The sequence below is a fragment of the Notamacropus eugenii genome, chromosome 4 (genome assembly GCF_028372415.1).
Source record: "Notamacropus eugenii isolate mMacEug1 chromosome 4, mMacEug1.pri_v2, whole genome shotgun sequence".
Classification (NCBI taxonomy): Eukaryota; Metazoa; Chordata; class Mammalia; order Diprotodontia; family Macropodidae; genus Notamacropus; species Notamacropus eugenii.
This window is the reverse complement of record NC_092875.1, coordinates 2639822-2657012: the sequence shown is the minus strand read 5'-3', so window position 1 is coordinate 2657012 and position 17191 is coordinate 2639822. Positions and strand designations below refer to the sequence as shown.

Here is a 17191-nt window from a genome sequence, read left to right as displayed (position 1 = left end):
GGTCATTCGGTGAAAAGGGCCTCTGGGAACGCCCTGGCTGGGGCTCCCCAGAAGGAAACCTTGGGTTAGATCCCAGGAAGCGCACCGTGAGCGATCCGTGGCTCAGTTCTGGGATTAGGGATAAGAGTAAAAAGACAGGCGCCCCTGTCCCCCGGTCAGGCCAGCGGTCTCCCCCTGGACGGCCAAAGCCATCGGCTCCAAGCGCTTTGTTTCCTACCTCCTCTTGCACCCGTTCTTGGCGATCTAGCCAAGTTTCTCCCAGTTCTTTGTGTTCCTGCCTCGTGGTGTACTAACCATCCACTCCAAGCATGGTTCACCATCTCCCCAGGCCTGCTGTGTGCCAGGCACAGCCGTGCGCACCGAGTGTACAAAGACAGGGAAGGTCAGACCCTGCACCTAAGGAGTTACAGCCTAAGGGGGAGAGGGTGCGCACCTCATGAAGCAAACCAGAAAGACCAATGATCTATATCTTGGGAACTTGAATTATGAGGTGTGTATTAAGTATGTAATCATGGTAATCACCTCTGTTTAAATGTACTGAGCAGCTTTAGATCGCCCGGAGGCTGCCCTGACCCTGTAACCCTGTCAACCCTGTAACAAAGGGCACACCTGGCACTGGGTGGTCTGCTTGCATGACTGTGAATCGAAAGAGCTCTAAATTTGTAGCTCGGGGTCTCAGGCCATACTGGGTGGACTGTAGACCATTCCCTTTGTGACTTTAATAAAGCTTGGTTTCTTTGCCCAGAAAACTTCCCAGTTTTTTATTTTACACTAACTGGGTATGGACAGAGTGATCTGCAAGGGGAAGGCATTAGTATCCAGGGCCTGGGCAAGGGAAAGGCCTCCTTGCAGAAGGTGGGCTTTGAGCTGAGTCGTGAAGGAAGACAAAGAAAGCAGCCATTCCCCAGCCAATGCTTCTAGTCACGTACTAGGGCTGTGAGAGTATTTGGGGCCATACCTCTGGGCACATCTCTGGGCCAAAAGGTAGGAACATTTTGTCACTTGTTTTCAGCTTAATTCAGAATTATTTTGCAGAATGATGGGATCAGTTCTTAGAAGTCTTTCTATTCCCAGCCTTTGCTTTAGTCCTTTTCCATTTATAGCTTACTGTGCACTTGTGGACTGACTCTACACTGGGTGTTCCTTTCCTTTTCCAGCTCTGTCTTCTATGGACTTGGCTTTTCCCAAAGAGGAGAGGTAGAAAGGCCAGAATGACCTCTGGGCTCCTAATAGCCAGGGCCCACCAGGTAAGTGGCCGGTTCCATATTCATGAAGTGTGGGTACAGTGCCTAGAATGTGAGGGAGCACATCGGATTCATTCTTTCTTTCTTTTCCTTGTCTTCTAATCCGGAATACTGAGGTCCTTGAGTCACCAGCCCAAAGCTGGGAAGTGACCGACCAGGGCCTGGGAGTAGCAGCCCCAGCAACTCCCCCCAGCCAACCGTTCCCAGTGTGCCCCTTCCCATGTTGGGGTAACCAGCCTGCCATGTCCTGGGGCAAGTGGAAGGAGCCTGATGGCCCGGGCAGCAAACAGCCTGTGCGTCCCCAAGCTCCCCGTTAGGAAGTCCTCCAGATAGCAGCATCTCCTCTGCAGCCCAGAGAGTGTAGGGGACCTTCCCAGGGTCTCAGAGGAGAGCCAGTGTTCTCCAGCCCTCCCCCGCCCCCCACAGGTGAGAAGCTGATCACACTGATAGTGAGTGTTGAAGGCCCCCCGCAAAAGCCTTCCTGGTTCCTCCTCTTCCCATCCAAGACCGGAGAGGATCCCCACTCAGGCATTAGGCACAGTGCAGGGGCCCAGAGAAGGGAGAAGGCATCCAGCCTGGGACTGGGCTTCATCTTTCCAGAGATGCCTCAGGGCAGAGGGAGGGAAAGGAAAGCTGCCCTGGGATGGGGTCTGCTCAGAAAGAAAGAGCCTTTGTACCGGGGAGATACGGGATGGGTTTCCACCTGTACCCCTTGCTTAGCTGTGGGCCTCTGGGCTCCCCTTTCAGCCTGTTTCCTCTTCTGTAAAGCAGTGTTCCTAGTAACTGCTATGCCTGTTGCCCTCCCTCAGGGCTGTTGCACGTAAAGTCCTGCCTGATGGTCCAAGGTCATGAGCACTGGCAAGTCTGCTGACTTGGCTCATGTGTGGTTAAACTAAGACTCTGGGGAAGATGCTCGGGAGGGCCGGGTGTCTGACTGGGCCTGGGGCTTTTCCCTTGCTTGGATGAGGGTGGAACAGCCATGTTGGCCTCCCAGAATCCTGTTTCCCTGACACTTTGTGCTTCAGAGGAGCGTGTGAGATGTGGTTAGGGTCGTCTTTATAGTTAAACACATCATACGCTTTCCCATACTCCTTGTTTTTAAAGTTTTCTTGGCCCATTTTAACAGCAACACCATCATACAATGATTTAAGATCAACAACATCATACAATGATTTAAGATCTGCAAAGCCTTTTACATGTTAGCTCATCTGAGGCTCAAGCAAGCCTGGATGAAAGGTCTAATATTATCCTCATTTTACAGACACACAAGGGGAGTCGCTTGCTTGGGGCCACGCAGCTGGAAAGTTCCTTAGTCTGGCTTCATTTTGTTCACCTTTTTCTTTGTTTAAAAAACTTTTATTTTATCTTTTTATCACTCCTCTTCCTCTGTGTAACAAATATGTCTAGTGGGGCCAAGCATCTTCCCTCTATGGCAGTCTCCAAAAATAGACCTGTTGAATCCCCCTCAAGCCCCTGAGGAGGAGCTGTGGCAGAATTGGAGGGAGCGGGAGAGAGCAGGCCCAAGATGCTTCCTTACCCTGATCACCCTCCTCTGGCCCTCCTAAAGTGTGGTCCTAGAACAGAGCAGAAGTCCAGTGGGAAGATCCCAAACCTGGGAGACCGGAGCCTGGGCTTCCATCCTGCTCCCTCCACCAGCTGACCCCGAGCCCTTGGCTTACTCATCTGCCCCTTCTCTGTAACATGAAGGGGTGATACTGGATGGTCTCTGGTCTGGAAAATTCCTCCCAAAGCTGACCTCCTCTCTTCTGTGAGGCGAATGCTGATAACTGAGGTGGGATTACATGACTGAGCCAGGGAAAAGCTCCCAGGTGGCCAGGCCTTGGGCTGCATCTGGGCTCATGTCCTGACCCTAATGCTTAAGGCTTCTTTGGCTTGGGGTAAGTTACTCAATCTTCCTGCGCCTCAGTTTCCTTATCTGCAAAATGAAAAAGTTTTCGAAGGAAAAGAAGGGAAAAGGTACCCCAGGCCTCAAAACATGGGGTAGGGGAAAAAATAAAGGGCTCAGAAAGGCTGGGTTCTGGGGACTCCTCCACCTTGGCAAGAAGTGAGAAGCATGCGGCATTGTCAGACCTCTGGAATCATGGCCGGTCACTGCATTGATCAGGGTCCTCACGTCTTTCAAAGTGGTTTTTCTTTATAATGTCTTAAGAACTGAGTAAGTTGAGGACCTAGGAAGTTAGAGTATTTGATAGAGCATCAGTATGTACACGGAAGGCCCTAGTATATGCTTGGGGATTGGAATAGAGTGAAAGACTGATCCAGGCCCTGAGTTCATTGAGGAAGGAGGAAGGAGGGATAAAGGAAGGAAGGAGGAAAGAAGGGAAGGAAGGAAAGTGAGAGGGAGGAAAGGAAGGAGGGAGAGAATCTCTTGGGGATCCCTAGATGATGACAGCCGAGATCTGCATGGGTCCCAAGTTGTTTTTCAGTGCAGTGATTGTCTCAGAAGCTTGCGGTGTGTCCAGATTGCCTGAGAGGCCACATTCTTATCTGGGCCTTCACTGACTTCAGTTGAGCTTCCTCAGGGTGGAATCCACTATGATTCCTCCCCCATCATGTAATTTTTATCTTAAAAATTTGTCAGTTTAAATTTTACTTTTCTTGGTGTGGCATCAACATTAGTAGACTAGCAAGATAACAAATCTTCCTTTCCACCAGTGTCCTTTCTTCTCTTCTCTTCTTTTCTCTAAGATTGGATCCCCTTCCCTCACCCAGACTGGAAATGCAGAGGCTACTCCTGGCTCTGATCCCAGCACTGATGGGTGCAGGGACTGGAACCTACTCCATTTCCCACCTAGGCCATTCGCCTCTTTCTTAGGTAGCCTGGCAGCCTCGGGCTCCTGAAACTCCCTGGTTGTCATCCTTCATTCTTGAAGAGGACCCAAATGACATCAGTGTGTTGGGGTCGAGGTACAGTGTGTCCAACTGTGGCTGTTCAGACCCATATGAACTTAGAAGGCGCTACCACAAGTCGGACACAAATACTCCATAAGAACATTTGCAATGGAGAAGGCCCTAAATTTGTGTATCTCTCATTTCTTTGGTGCTTCCTCATTGGGCACCCAGCACCTTCTCTGATGAGGGCATGCCATGCTGGGCCAGCGTCTCCCATGTCTCACAATCAGTTCCAAAGTTCTTCAAAGAGACATTGAGAGCATCCTTGTATCACTTCTTCTGACTTCCATGTGACTGCCTGCCTTGTGTGAGTTCTCCATAAAATAGTCTTTAGGCAAGTAGATGTTTGGCATTCTAACAGTGTGGCCAGCCCATTGGAGATGTGCTCTCTACAGTAGAGTTTGAATGCTTGGCAATTCAGCTCAAGAAAGGATCTCAGTGTCTGGTACCTCGTCTGACCAGGGGAACTTTAGAATCTTCCTAGGACAATTCAAATGGAAGCAATTCATTTTCCTGGCATGGCGTTATAAAGCATCCTCAGCTACATGATTATCTCACTAGATGCTGAAGCTTTGGACAAAGTACAAGATGCATTTCTGCTAAAAACCCTACAAAACTTTTCCCTAGAAGGGCACAGTGCAGCTTCCCCATGGGAGATGGTTGCATGGCTGAGCACGCCAGAGGTGGTCCTTGGCAGGCATCAGACACCGCCGCATAACATCCCTGAGAAGGGTCACCGCCCTTGGCAGGCATCAGATGCCACCCCATCACACCCCTGAGAAGGGTCACTGCTGTACTCAGTCTGTTGCCTGTTAGATTTGCTTTTGTCATCTTTGATTTTAACTTAGTTTTCATTGACAAAAGTGAATTCAGGATTTGTACTGGAAACTATTCAATCATTTTGCACTCCCCACTCCCACATACCCCTGCCCTGCCCCCTTACTTCTGGGTCAGGTTCCAAGTGTATCCCTTATGTTTGGAAAACTGGTGAAGTGGGAAGACACTGGGCCAAGAGCTGAACGTGTGGGCTGGTGCCCCCAGACTGAAGCCTGACAAAGGGAGCGTGGGCAGTCAGAACAAACTGGTTTTCTGACAGTGGATAAGTTACTTAAGCTCCCTGAGACATTGCTCTCTGTAAAATGGGGACAATGCTGCCTGTTTGGCCCCACTGCACAAGGTGTTTATGAGACTTAAAGAAGTAATGCATCTAAAGCACATTATGGACATATTCCTGCTCTTTGCACCCTTGCTATGAGGTGCCCATGGTCATCCCATTTGACCTTCCTTGGATTCAAATGGCACACTGAAGTTTTTCTATTTCCTTTAGGATTTGGACTCTCAGATTTGTAGTGAAAATACTAGTCAACCAATAAATGTTTATTATTTTTCAAAGATTTTCCCCTATCAGTCTCTTTCCTTCTCATCCTGGATCCATTACCACCATTTCTGAGGAGAAAGTGAATGCTTGTGGAACCTGCTTCACGTGGTTGTTGCAAGTTAAATGAACAAGAAAGTGCAGTAGAGACATGGGCTGCTGTAACTGCCATCTTGCTGCATGATTCAGAATCCAGGACAGCCCATGCATACAGCAGGAGCTCCCTAAATGTTTCAGAAGCCCAGGCACTGAGAGACACTCCCTCTGCTTCCTGCCAGAATGCCCCCTCCTTCCACATTATATAAGGGATGGTCCCTGAGTGAGCACATGTCTTTGATCTTTCAGGGATCAGTGACCTTCCAGGATGTGGCCGTGGACTTCACATGGGAGGAGTGGGGGCAACTGGGCCCCACCCAGAAGGAGTTGTACCGGGAGGTGATGCTGGAGAACTATGACAACCTGGTCTGCCTGGGTGAGCACCCCAGGCTGCCCCTGGCACCCAGGAAAGAATCTTGGCTTCATTCCCTTAGTAAATACTGTGGAGTATCTGGAGTGTGAACTCTTTGCTAAGGAGGGGCAAGGGGCAGGACACTGATGAGAGGTCTTGACTTTGGACACTGAACATTGGGAGCTTAAAGGGTGGTGGTCTCCTGATCCTCTGTGCCCTCAGGGCCAAGTTTTTCCCCCAAAGTCTCCCTTCTGGAAGCCACTGGGCCCCCTCTGAGCCCTCCTAGCACACCCATTTTCCAGGGCCAAGAGTGGACTCAGAGGGGGCTGTGACCTCCAACTGTCTTCTGTTTCCAATGGGCAGGACTTGCTGCGTCCAGTCCAGATGTCATCTGCCAGCTGGAGAAGGGGGAAGGACCTTGGATGCCCAAGGGAGATGTCCCAGGAAGCAGCTGTGCGGGTGAGTAAGTCAGTCACATGAGAAGCTCTTTCCAGATGGGGCCAGCTGCCTCTCCTGGCAGGTGCCTGGCCTGTGGAGAAGGGCAATGAGGTGGAGAAGGGGCTTCCTCCCTTTGCTCACGCTGGGGTTGCCTTGTGCTCAGCAGCCAGCCTCTAGCCTTGCTGCCCATCCCCGGGGATTCATTCTTTGTCTCTCGGGCAGAGTACTTTGAACTGACTCAATTAGTAATGGTGACACCCTCTTTGCTGCCCTAAGCCCACCTTGTCTTTTTCTACCCTTTACTCCTTGGGACCATGGGGCTGTGTAACAACTTTTTGTACATAATTGTACTTGGTATGGTGCTGGTACCTTTGCTTTCTTTCTTGGGTGTCATTTGATTAAAGTCTTCCCATCATCCTTTGTGTTCTTGGACCATGAGTCATGAAAGCAGAGTGATAACCTCCCCAGATCCAGCCCCATCCTCAAACCCAGGGCGCGTTTGTAACCTTTGGCTGTTTGGCCTAAAGCTGCCGGGAGGGAATATCATATTTTCTTTCAGCATCTCAGCATCATGTAGCTTTTGGCACCAGCTTATACCCCCACAGGCAGTGGGTAACCTGGGCCTGGGTCTCCCCAGCTCCACCAGAGGCTCACTGTATCATGTGGATGCTATGTCTTCTGATGGAATGTGGTTGTGTCCAAGAGTTGATTTCATGTCCTGATGAGTTACTCAAGCTGTCACAGCCTTCCCTTGGGTTACCTTCACTCCACCATCCATTCATCAGCCTTTATCCCCTTTGTCAGCAGCGGGCAGACTGACTCACCTGGTCTTCCTAGGGGTTTGCTCAGAGAGGGGGGCCAGGCAGTCACAGCAGTGACATGGGTGCCTCCTGAGCCCCAGTTGCATGGACTCCAGAAGCCTTGCATTACTCCTTTCCACGCTGCAAACCATGATATTGGATCACAGGAAGGGACCCCAGACAGCATGGAGGCCAGCCCCCTTACTTTACAGATGCAGAAGCCAAAACCTATGGAGGTTCTGACTTCCTCAAGTCACACAAGTGGTAGCAAGATTCAGAGGCAGTATTTGAACCTAGCACCTCTGACTCCGGAGCCAGTACATTTTCCACTACTTGGTGATGCCTCCCAAGTTCCTGCCCTACAGACTAAGAAGGCAGCTGCATGGTGTAGTAGGTAGAAGATTAGACGTGGAGTCAGAAAGACCTGGGTTCCAGGCCCCCCTCAGACACCACTAGCTGTATGACCCCAAGCAAGTCTCCTAACTACTGTCTGCCTCAGTTTCCTTCCTCGTCTTCCAAGGTCTGTGATTCTTTGCTTATCTTTTTAACTGAGAAGCTTGAAAATGATGTACTGCCCTGGTGAACTTAATTCTCCTGTTTTTCCATGTTGGCATTCTGTGAGTTTCATCTGTTTACAAACTTCTTCATTTCCAGCATCCCTTAGACGTTTGCTTTGGGATTTGCTTTGCCATTCTTTTCTTTACAGTTTTTAGTCAGCCTGATAGTTAAGTTTTCTGTGATCACGTGGGCCTTTGTCTGCTTTTCTTCAAAATCTTTCTCCCATTGAATCATTTTCTGCATTTTTCTCTACTTTGGTTGGTCCTCCAGGGCAATATCCTCCTTTTTATCAAATCTGTCCTTTTCACGTTCTTGCCTCTGGTTCTTTCTAAACTAGTGAGTTTCAGTAGCATTTTGTCATCCTGAGATGCCTACGTTGGGTTTATCTTTATTTCATATTTGTTTTTGCTTTTTGTGAAAATGTCCCAGTTGAACAGGTTTGGTTCCTTGCCATTAGCAGATGAGGCTGCCCAGTTTATCCCACTATACCTGGCATTCCATTATACACCACGTGAAAACCATATAGTGCTCAGTGCCTTCTTCCCCTTTCTCTGCTGTCAGAAGTTTAGGAGGCCAGTGGGACTAAGGATCACTTTAGATTTTCCTTTCATTTTGTTGTCTAAATGAAGGCAGATATTAAATCACTTGCTTGTGTGATTTCCCAGGTTATTCAGACCAAATGGTTCATCATCAGTGACCAACTTACTGTCCATGCGCCTTTGCAAGCTTGGCTAGGCTGATCTTGGAAGCAAGCAACATCTTGGATATTTACTGAATGTCCTTTCAATGATATCCTCAGGAATTTTACAGAATCAAAATCAAACTCTCTAGTCTTTCATTTTATGGATTTCACTCATTACCCCTTTTAACTAATCTTGAAAACATTTGCCCCTCTCTCCCTTCAGTGCCATCTTATTCCCAATAACTTCTAAAAACCACTCACTGTGGCTCATCAGTCATATCATCTGGATCTTCCAGTTTCCTGAGGTATTGACAGTTAACAGATGAACTAAAAGAAGAGTGGGCCAATGTACAATGTCCCTTGGGAGGAGAGGAGCTCCCCCACAGGCAAAGGCCTGGGAAGACTTGTGGAGTGCATAGTAGTGTGTGCTTGTGGACATGCAGAAGTTGGGTCAGTGCTGACTCCTCTCTCAGCTTGCCTTTAAATTACTGAGCATCTCCATTTGGAGCTCTGGAGCTCTTTTGCCTTTATTTTGGCTGCTCACTTTGCTATCTAGCGTGGCCAATAAGTGTAAGAGATTTTCATCCTCCCCTTCCTCTTTCAGCTTAAAGCCATGTTGTATAGATTCCCAAGTGATCTAGTAAGACTTGATACAGATTTGTCTGGAGATGTTCCCTTCCTCCATACAGCAGCAATCAGAGCCTATGGATAGACAGTTTGAAACAAAGTATCAATGACTAACCTCCTTCCCTTTTTGGTTTTTACCCAGTAGAATAGTGTAGATACTGGTTGACCAGGAGAAGGATGTAGAAATGTTAAACATGGATTTCAAAAAGGCTTTGATACAATCTCTCATTCTTTGCTTTAAGATAAATAAAATGTGAGGATTTGGGGTAACTGATTGATAAGGTAGGGGAGTTGAAACTAGCTGAGAGGTAGGACCCAAAGTCAGTTATTAGTGAGTAGATGTCACCTTACAGGGAGATCTCCAGCAGCATGCCCCATGAATTGGTTTTCTACCATTCAACCTCTTTATTTACTGTCATCAGCATAAGTGTCCAGGACTAGTGAGATGACTGCTTCAACCCTGGTCAAGCCATGGGAGGCTTCTTCCCTGGAGATCCTGTCCATCTTCCTTCTCTGTAATAAAGATGAAAACATTTATATGGGGCTTCTATCTGCTACTTTCCTTTTGTCATATTCCTGTGCTGTCACAGTTTTGAAGGATTTATTTTTTAGTTTCCTTATTTCTTTCAATTTATCTTTCAATTGCAATCTTTGGAAATGCATTTCCCCCTTTGTGTCTTTGTTTCTGTCCTCTCTCTCTCTCTCTCTCTCTCTCTCTCTCTCTCTCTCTCTCTCTCTCTCTCTCTCTCTCTCTGTCTCTCCATCTCTCTCTCTCTTTCTCTCTTTTTCTCTCTCTCTCTTTCTCTCTCTCTTTCTCTCTCTCTCTTTCTCTCCTCATCTCTGTCTCTCTATATCTGTCTGTTTCTCTCTTTTTTCTCTCTCTCCTCACCCAAGGAGACCAGAGAAGTTGGAGAATTGAAAAGCTCCTGCTGTTCCCTATGTCCATGTCCTCTTTACCTGTAAGAAGAATAAAGATTCATTAGAATCCTAAAATCTTAACTTTAAAAAAAAAAAAAACTTGAGTAACAATTCAGTCCAACTTCCCACCCAATGAAGAAATCTTCTCTATATCACCCCTAACTGCTGGTCATCCATCCTTTACTTAAACATTTTGAGAACTAGCAATTTTATTCCATCATGGAGAGATGCCATGGCATGGCCAAAAAAATGCTGGAAGTTAAAAATTCAAATTCTGCCCCTTTAGAACTTGGCAAAATAAATATACTTGGTTTTATTAAAAGGTGCTATGAGAGAGTGAAAAGGGCCCTTGGGGTGGAACAAAAACCAAAAAAACTTTGCTTTACATCTGAGTTTTGACCTTTATTAGCAACGAGATCATGAGCAAATCCCTAAACCAATTTGAGCATCAGTTTCTTCTTTTAGAAAATATAAAAACTGTGCCAGCTAATTGGCACAGTGGATAGAGCACTGGTATGTGTGCTAGAGTCAGAGGACTGAGTTCAAATCCAGCCTCAAATTCTTGACACTTACTCTCTGTGTGACCCTGGGCAAGTCATTTAACTCTGATCGCCTGATGGCTTCCCCTCCACCCCCACCCCACCCCCACAAGAATATATAAAACCTGGCTTACCTCCCAAGGTGGTGGTGAGTTTGAATGTTAAAAAAAATCTTAGAAGCTATGACAGCCCAGGTGTTAAAGGGTGTGTATAAGTTGTACAAACTCAAGCTATCTCTGATTTTGTAAGTGTAGGAAACTCCTTCCACCAACACAAATCACAACTACTCTGTGACAGTCCTAGAGAGTTGCATGAGATGGATAGAAGTTAAATGACGTGGTCAACATCACAGAGCTGATTTTTAGACTCATTTCTTCCTGACTTTAAGGACATAATTGTATACCTAGCTGCCTCCATAAAATATACCTGATTTCAATGATAATAGCAATTCTTATTTTTCTAGCATTTGAAGAATTGTGACTTTCCTTTACCCTAGGAATATAAGATTGTATTGTGGCTATTTGTTCTTTTTAAAGTTTTCCAATCACATTTCTTGATGATCAATACAGAAATCAATACTCTGTGTAGCAGGATATAGAAGTAATCATTTTTTTCTTTCTTTCAGGTTGGGAGACTGTATTTTCAGCTCCAAATTTGGGCATTACTCTTAAAGAATCTTGTCAGGAAACACTAACAAGGGTTGATATATGTGTCTCCAACTTAGAAGAAGCATGGAAACTTAAAGCTAATTTAGAAACTCTTCAGATCAATAAGGAAAGGAGTACCTGTAAATATGATACCTTTGGAGAAGGCAAATATAATGAATGTGAGAAACCCTTCACTTGTAATTCAGGCCTTATGGAGTACCAAACAATTCACATTAGTGAGAAGCCTTTTAAATGTCATGAAGGTAGAAAGGCCTTCAATCAGAAAGCAGAACTTAGACAACATCAGAGAATTCATACTGGAGAAAAACCTCATGAATGTAATGAATGTGGCAAGGCCTTCCGCCGTAGTTCACAACTTACTGAACATCAGAGAATTCATACTGGAGAGAAACCTTACGAATGTAATGAATGTGGCAAAGCATTCCGACAGCGCTCAAAACTTACTCGACATCAGAGAATTCATACTGGAGAGAAAACTCATGTTTGTAATGAATGTGGGAAAGCCTTCCACCAGAGCTCAGCACTTATTCAACATCAAACAGTTCATACTGGAGAGAAACCTTATGAATGTCAGGAATGTGGGAAGGCTTTCAGCCTAAGCACGCGATTTATTGTACACCAGCGAATTCATACTGGAGAGAAACCTTACAAATGTCATGAATGTGGAAAAGCCTTCCACCAGAGAACAGGACTGACTGAACATGAGCGCATTCATACTGGAGAGAGAGCTTATGAATGTAACAAATGTGGGAAGACCTTCTGCCAGAGAACAGGACTTACTCAACATCAGAGAATTCATACTGGAGAAAAACCTTATGAATGTAAGGAATGTGGAAAGGCCTTCTGCCAGAGAACAAGACTTACTCAGCATCAAAGAATTCATACTGGAGAAAAACCTTTTGAATGTAAAGAATGTGGGAAGGCCTTTCGAGTAAGAACACTGCTTACTCAACATCAGATAATTCATACTGGAGAGAAACCTTTTGAATGTAAGGAATGTGGGAAGGCCTTTCGCCTGAGCACAGGGCTTATGGAGCATCAGAGAATTCATACTGGAGAGAAACCTTATGAATGTAATGAGTGTGGAAAGGCTTTCCGCTGGAGTGCAGGACTCAGTCGACATCAGACAATTCATACTGGAGAAAAGCCTTTTGAATGTAAAGAATGTGGGAAGGCCTTTAGGCTTAGCACAGCACTTACAGAACATCAGAGAATTCACACTGGAGAGAAACCTTTTGAGTGTAAGGAATGTGGGAAGGCCTTCCGTCTGAGCATAGGTCTTACTGAACATCAAAGAAACCATACTGGAGAAAAACCATATGAATGTAGTGAATGTGGGAAGGCCTTTAGCCAGAGTACACAGCTTACTCGACATCAGAGAATTCATACTGGAGAGAAACCATATGAATGCAATGAATGTGGGAAGGCCTTTTGCCAAAGAGCAAACCTCACACAACACCAGACAGTTCACACTGGTGAGAAACCTTATGAATGTAATGAATGTGGGAAAGCTTTTAGCCAAAGCACAGCACTTACTGGACATCTGAGAATTCATACTGGAGAGAAACCTTATGAATGCAATGAATGTGGCAAGGCCTTCCGTTTGAGGACAGGACTTACTGAACATCAGCGAATTCATTCTGGACAGAAACCATATGAATGTAATGAATGTGGAAAGGCTTTCCGCCTGAGCAAACAGCTTACTCAACATTACAGAATTCACACTGGAGACAGGCTTTATGAAGGTAGAGCCTTTTGAAAGAAATGAGTTTGAGGTTTTTAGTCAGAAAACTTTTCCAGAAAGTAGAAATTTTGACCTAAGGGAAACCCTGTAGACAAATCAAATTCTCATCTAATTTCATACAACAACTGTTCCAAACCTTTTCCTCTCTGTTCACATCCCTAGTCACCACCCTCCCCTAACCTCCACCTCTGCAGCAGATGATTCACTATTAATTTCCTGAGAACTTTGTTCCAATCTGAAAGGAGCTCACTGGACTTTTCCGTGATAATCACAGAGGAAGTTATCTCTATTCCTTGATTGCTCTTCTGTGCCCATCATTCCATTCATTCTTCAAGTCATTGCCAAGTCTTGTCGATTTTATCTCTACAGCATGTCTAGCATCTGATCCTCCTCTCTACTCAGATAGCCACCACCTTAGTTCATGCCCTTATCATCCTTCACTTGAACTGTTGCAATGGCTTCATGGTTAATCTCCTTACTTCCAATTTCTCTGTGTTCCAATCCATTCTCTACCCAGGTTCTAAGATAATCATCCAGAAGCATGGACCTATGTCATTCTCCCACTCAAGAATCTTCAGTAGTTCCCTTTTCCCTCTAGTGTAAAATACAAACTTCTCTGCCATTTGGAGCTTCTCCTAGGCTAACCTTAACTGCCTTTCCAGTGTTACTTCACCTTCTTTCTCTTCATGCTTGCCTTCTGATGTTCCAATTTTTTTTTGTTTTGTTATTGTTCAGTCATGTCTACTTTGCAAATAAGTATTGGTGCCCCATGACCCAGAATCAGAACCCTGAGCTTACATAGTAAATCTTTAGAGTTTTTGAAAATTAATTAAATACTCTTTATGGCTCATACTTGGACCCCTAGTCTCCTCAGAAATATAAGAATCTGGTTCCTTTCAGTTCTTTCCTAGGGGCATTTAATAATTCAGCTTTTGTCTTCAGCTTGCTGCCCCCATTACAATGGGCCATCTATTTCCTTTCTCCAGGAAACTTTTTTCTCTTTGAATTACTTCCTCTAGCCCCATCAACAAATCCCATCCTGCTTACTGCTTTCTTCTCTTGACCCTGTATCTCCAGTGTCTTGATTTGGTTTGCTTAACTCTACTTATTTGTTATAAAGGAGGTTTCTGTTGGGAAGTAGGGTGAGGAGTTAATGGGAAGTGACAGCTATGTTAAAAAAAAATCAATAAAACATTTAAGAAAAAAAAGAACGCTTGGAGAGCACCACTGAAAATCAAGTTGACATGTACTGATTAATTACCAGTCTGGCTACTGACAGTTCTGAATTCATCTAATGTATTGTCCAATCCATATTTGTCCATCTTCTTCACAAGAATAATAAGAGATAGTTTATCGAACACTTTGCTAAAATGTGGGTAATTTATATCTACAGCATCCTCTCATCTCCTAATTTAGTTACCCTGCCCAGAAAGGAAACAAGGTTACTCTGGCATGACTTGTTCTTGATAAAGCCCTGCTGGCTTTTTGTGATCACCACCTTCCTTTTTTGAATATTCACTAACCATTTCTTTTTATCATCTGTTGTAGAATTTTCCTAAGAATTAAAGTCAAGCTCACGAAGTCAAGGTCACATAGGTCTATGGTTTGTAGACTCTGATCTTTTCCCCGTTTTAAAAAATTGAAACAGCATTTGTCCTTCAGTATTGTAATACCTCTCTTCCCCTAGTCTTTCCAAGATCACTAATAGTAGCTCAATAATCACATCTGCCAGTTTGTTCAGGACCTACGGATGCATTTTATCTGGACCAAATGACTTAAAGTCATCCAAGGCATGATGATCTGTAAGTGTAAGGGTTCAGTCAGGTCTAAATATCTAGTTTCTCTCATTCCTTTTTTTTAAAGATCTGTATTTCTGACCTTTTATGCCATCTTTACATATTTCCAATTTTGTATAAAAGTCACCAAAAGATAGGGTGATGTTACCTTAGGAAGTCATATTGAGTTATCCATGGAAACTTCATCTTTCGCAAAAAGAAGTAGCAATTATTTCCATGGTGCTCTTTTTGCAATAGAAAATGACCTAATATCCCAAGAAATTGGAGAGGAAGATTTGGGTTGCCTCTGGGCACACCATAAAACCAGCACTGCTACCCTCTTAAACTTTTAATCGAAAGCTTATGAGCCATCCTTCCATTTAGCTATAAATTCTTGCTGTCTTCTAGCTTCATTTATAGTGAGAATGTCAAGATTGTACAATCCCCTTCATTTAATATTCTGACCTCTTATTGGCTTTTGGACAAAGACGTCACATTCAGAAGAGCAGAGATACAAAAGAAAAACAAAAGCCACTGTATAGTCCTTCTTTTTCCTCACCAGACCTTGCAACTCTGTCTAGCTTTCTCCTGGTTCATATTAGAAACTTCCAGTTCTACATCACCTGGTACAACCTCTTCCTTTTATAACTGAGCTAACTGAGGTCCCCAGAGTTTAAGCGTCTTCCCAAGGCCACCAGGTTGGTAAGAAGCAGGGCTGGGATGCAAACTCTTCTGTTGGTGCCCCATCCAGCTCAGTCTCTATTACACTCCCATTAATCCTGCATACAGCTATCCTAGGCAACACAGCATCTTTTGTTTTTGCATGTGACCCATCAGTCAGCCAACAGGTACTTTTGAAGTGCCTACTGTGTGTTAGATGTATGCATTTTGTCTTGTACATTCTTGATGTGTTTGCATGTAATCTGTGCAACTGGTCTACTGTGGGCAGCTCTGATGTTTGGTTAGGCCAGACTCAGAGGTGCCTTAGAATAAAAGTAAAGAAAATTTCACTCCACTCTTTTTTTAAGGAAAATAAGTCTTCCTGACTCCAAGGTTGGCAGTCTATCCACCTAGTTGTGACACCTGGCCTCCCTAAGTGTCAGAGGGGAGCTTAACCACATCTAAGGACCAGCCAACTTTCCCCAGCTTCCCATGAATCCTATCATCTGAGGAGTAGTCCTGATCTCACCACAATGAAATAATTGGGAGAAGATGAGAACTCCAGCCACCTCCATTAAAATGTCTACCAGTTGGGATTGCCTTGCCAGGAGGGGTCCAAATGATATAGTCAAGCCAATCAGGAAGACACACCTAGGTTTCAAAGGTCCTCTTGGTTATCAAGAGAGGCCACTGACCCAATTTATTGGTTACTGCTGGCCTAATAAGTAAATCATGTTCAAGACCCTGGCTTATTGCTGAGGTGCTGATGGGACCCACTTTACTAACAGTATACATGTCACATTAAAGTGGTATGATCTTTGATATAAATTAAAGTTAAAATGATCTTGCCCTAGAGAAATCTCTTCCTCAGCATTATTGTTACTCACTACAATCTTTAACCATGCTGTTTGTCCTTTTCAAACACTCTCTAGGTTTTCAAAGTCCTTAAACCAAGGTCCCTAGAAATGAACACAATACTTAAGAGGAAGTCTGATGCAGGTGCTATACAATGGGATTATCATGTCCATATTCTTGGAAATTCTCCTCCCTCTAATGTATCCCCAAAACACATTACAACCCTCCCCCCCTTTTTTTGCCTCCACATCACATGGCTAATTAATATTGAGTTTGCAGCTCAGATTCTGTCTGACCTAATTGTCAATATAAGCGTCACAAATGTTCAGATTCCTTAAGAGTATACTTAGTATGGCAGATCTTTAATAAACTTTGTTTTTCTTTGGCTAAAAGAAAGGTTGGCTCAAATTCATTTCAGGCAGGACCCGCAAGTCCCTATTTTGGGGTTCCAGCACCCCTAAACCTCAACATTTTGGTTCCCTGAGACCAGGAAAATGCTAATTTCATGTTCTTCTCCAGTCAAGACTGGAAGATATGTAAGCCTCCCCCTCTCCTTATCCACTTCTGACCCTACAGTTGGGGTTGGTCTTCAACCATTCTGGGGATGCTTTTCAGGCCTGACCTCTTAGGTCCCATTAGGTCAGACAGTAAGGAGGCTGTCTTGCACTCCACTTGATGTTCTCAGGTTCTTGGTCCAACAGTTATGTTAAAGGCCATGGACCTGGGCACACCTTCTGAAACATAGAGGACAAGGACAGACACCCTTTTGGGAAACCTAGGCCCAGTTCTCTTGGCCCTAGGGAACTGGGAAAACTTAAGGTAATTTTGGGGATTTTGTTTGTTTGTTTGTTTCTTGAGGCTTACTCCCAGATCCTCCTTTATGGAGGGAAGAACTTCTACCCCGCCATGCCTGTAACGTGTCAATCCTTTTCAATTCCTAAAAGTTT

At 44.8% G+C, this 17191-nt stretch overlaps 1 protein-coding gene and 1 long non-coding RNA gene across 4 annotated transcripts in view; one reads left to right on the top strand and one right to left on the bottom strand.

Annotated features, from left to right (window-relative positions):
* LOC140502789 (uncharacterized) overlaps positions 1-17191 on the top strand; it is a 52323-nt gene that overhangs the window by 1225 nt on the left and 33907 nt on the right. For 2 of the 3 annotated variants that reach the window (XM_072606791.1, XM_072606790.1), the window contains exons 2-5: positions 1158-1247; positions 5878-6004; positions 6344-6439; positions 11168-15739. In XM_072606791.1, the coding sequence (XP_072462892.1) occupies positions 1212-1247; positions 5878-6004; positions 6344-6439; positions 11168-12969 (2061 nt within the window). In that variant the 5' untranslated portion in view covers positions 1158-1211 and the 3' untranslated portion in view covers positions 12970-15739. The other variant, XM_072606792.1, reaches the window with a different exon arrangement.
* On the bottom strand, positions 5514-11173 carry LOC140502809 (uncharacterized). Its single transcript, XR_011966574.1, has 2 exons — positions 9975-11173; positions 5514-9598 (listed from the first exon to the last, which is right to left on the bottom strand). It is a non-coding gene; the product is annotated as an uncharacterized lncRNA (long non-coding RNA).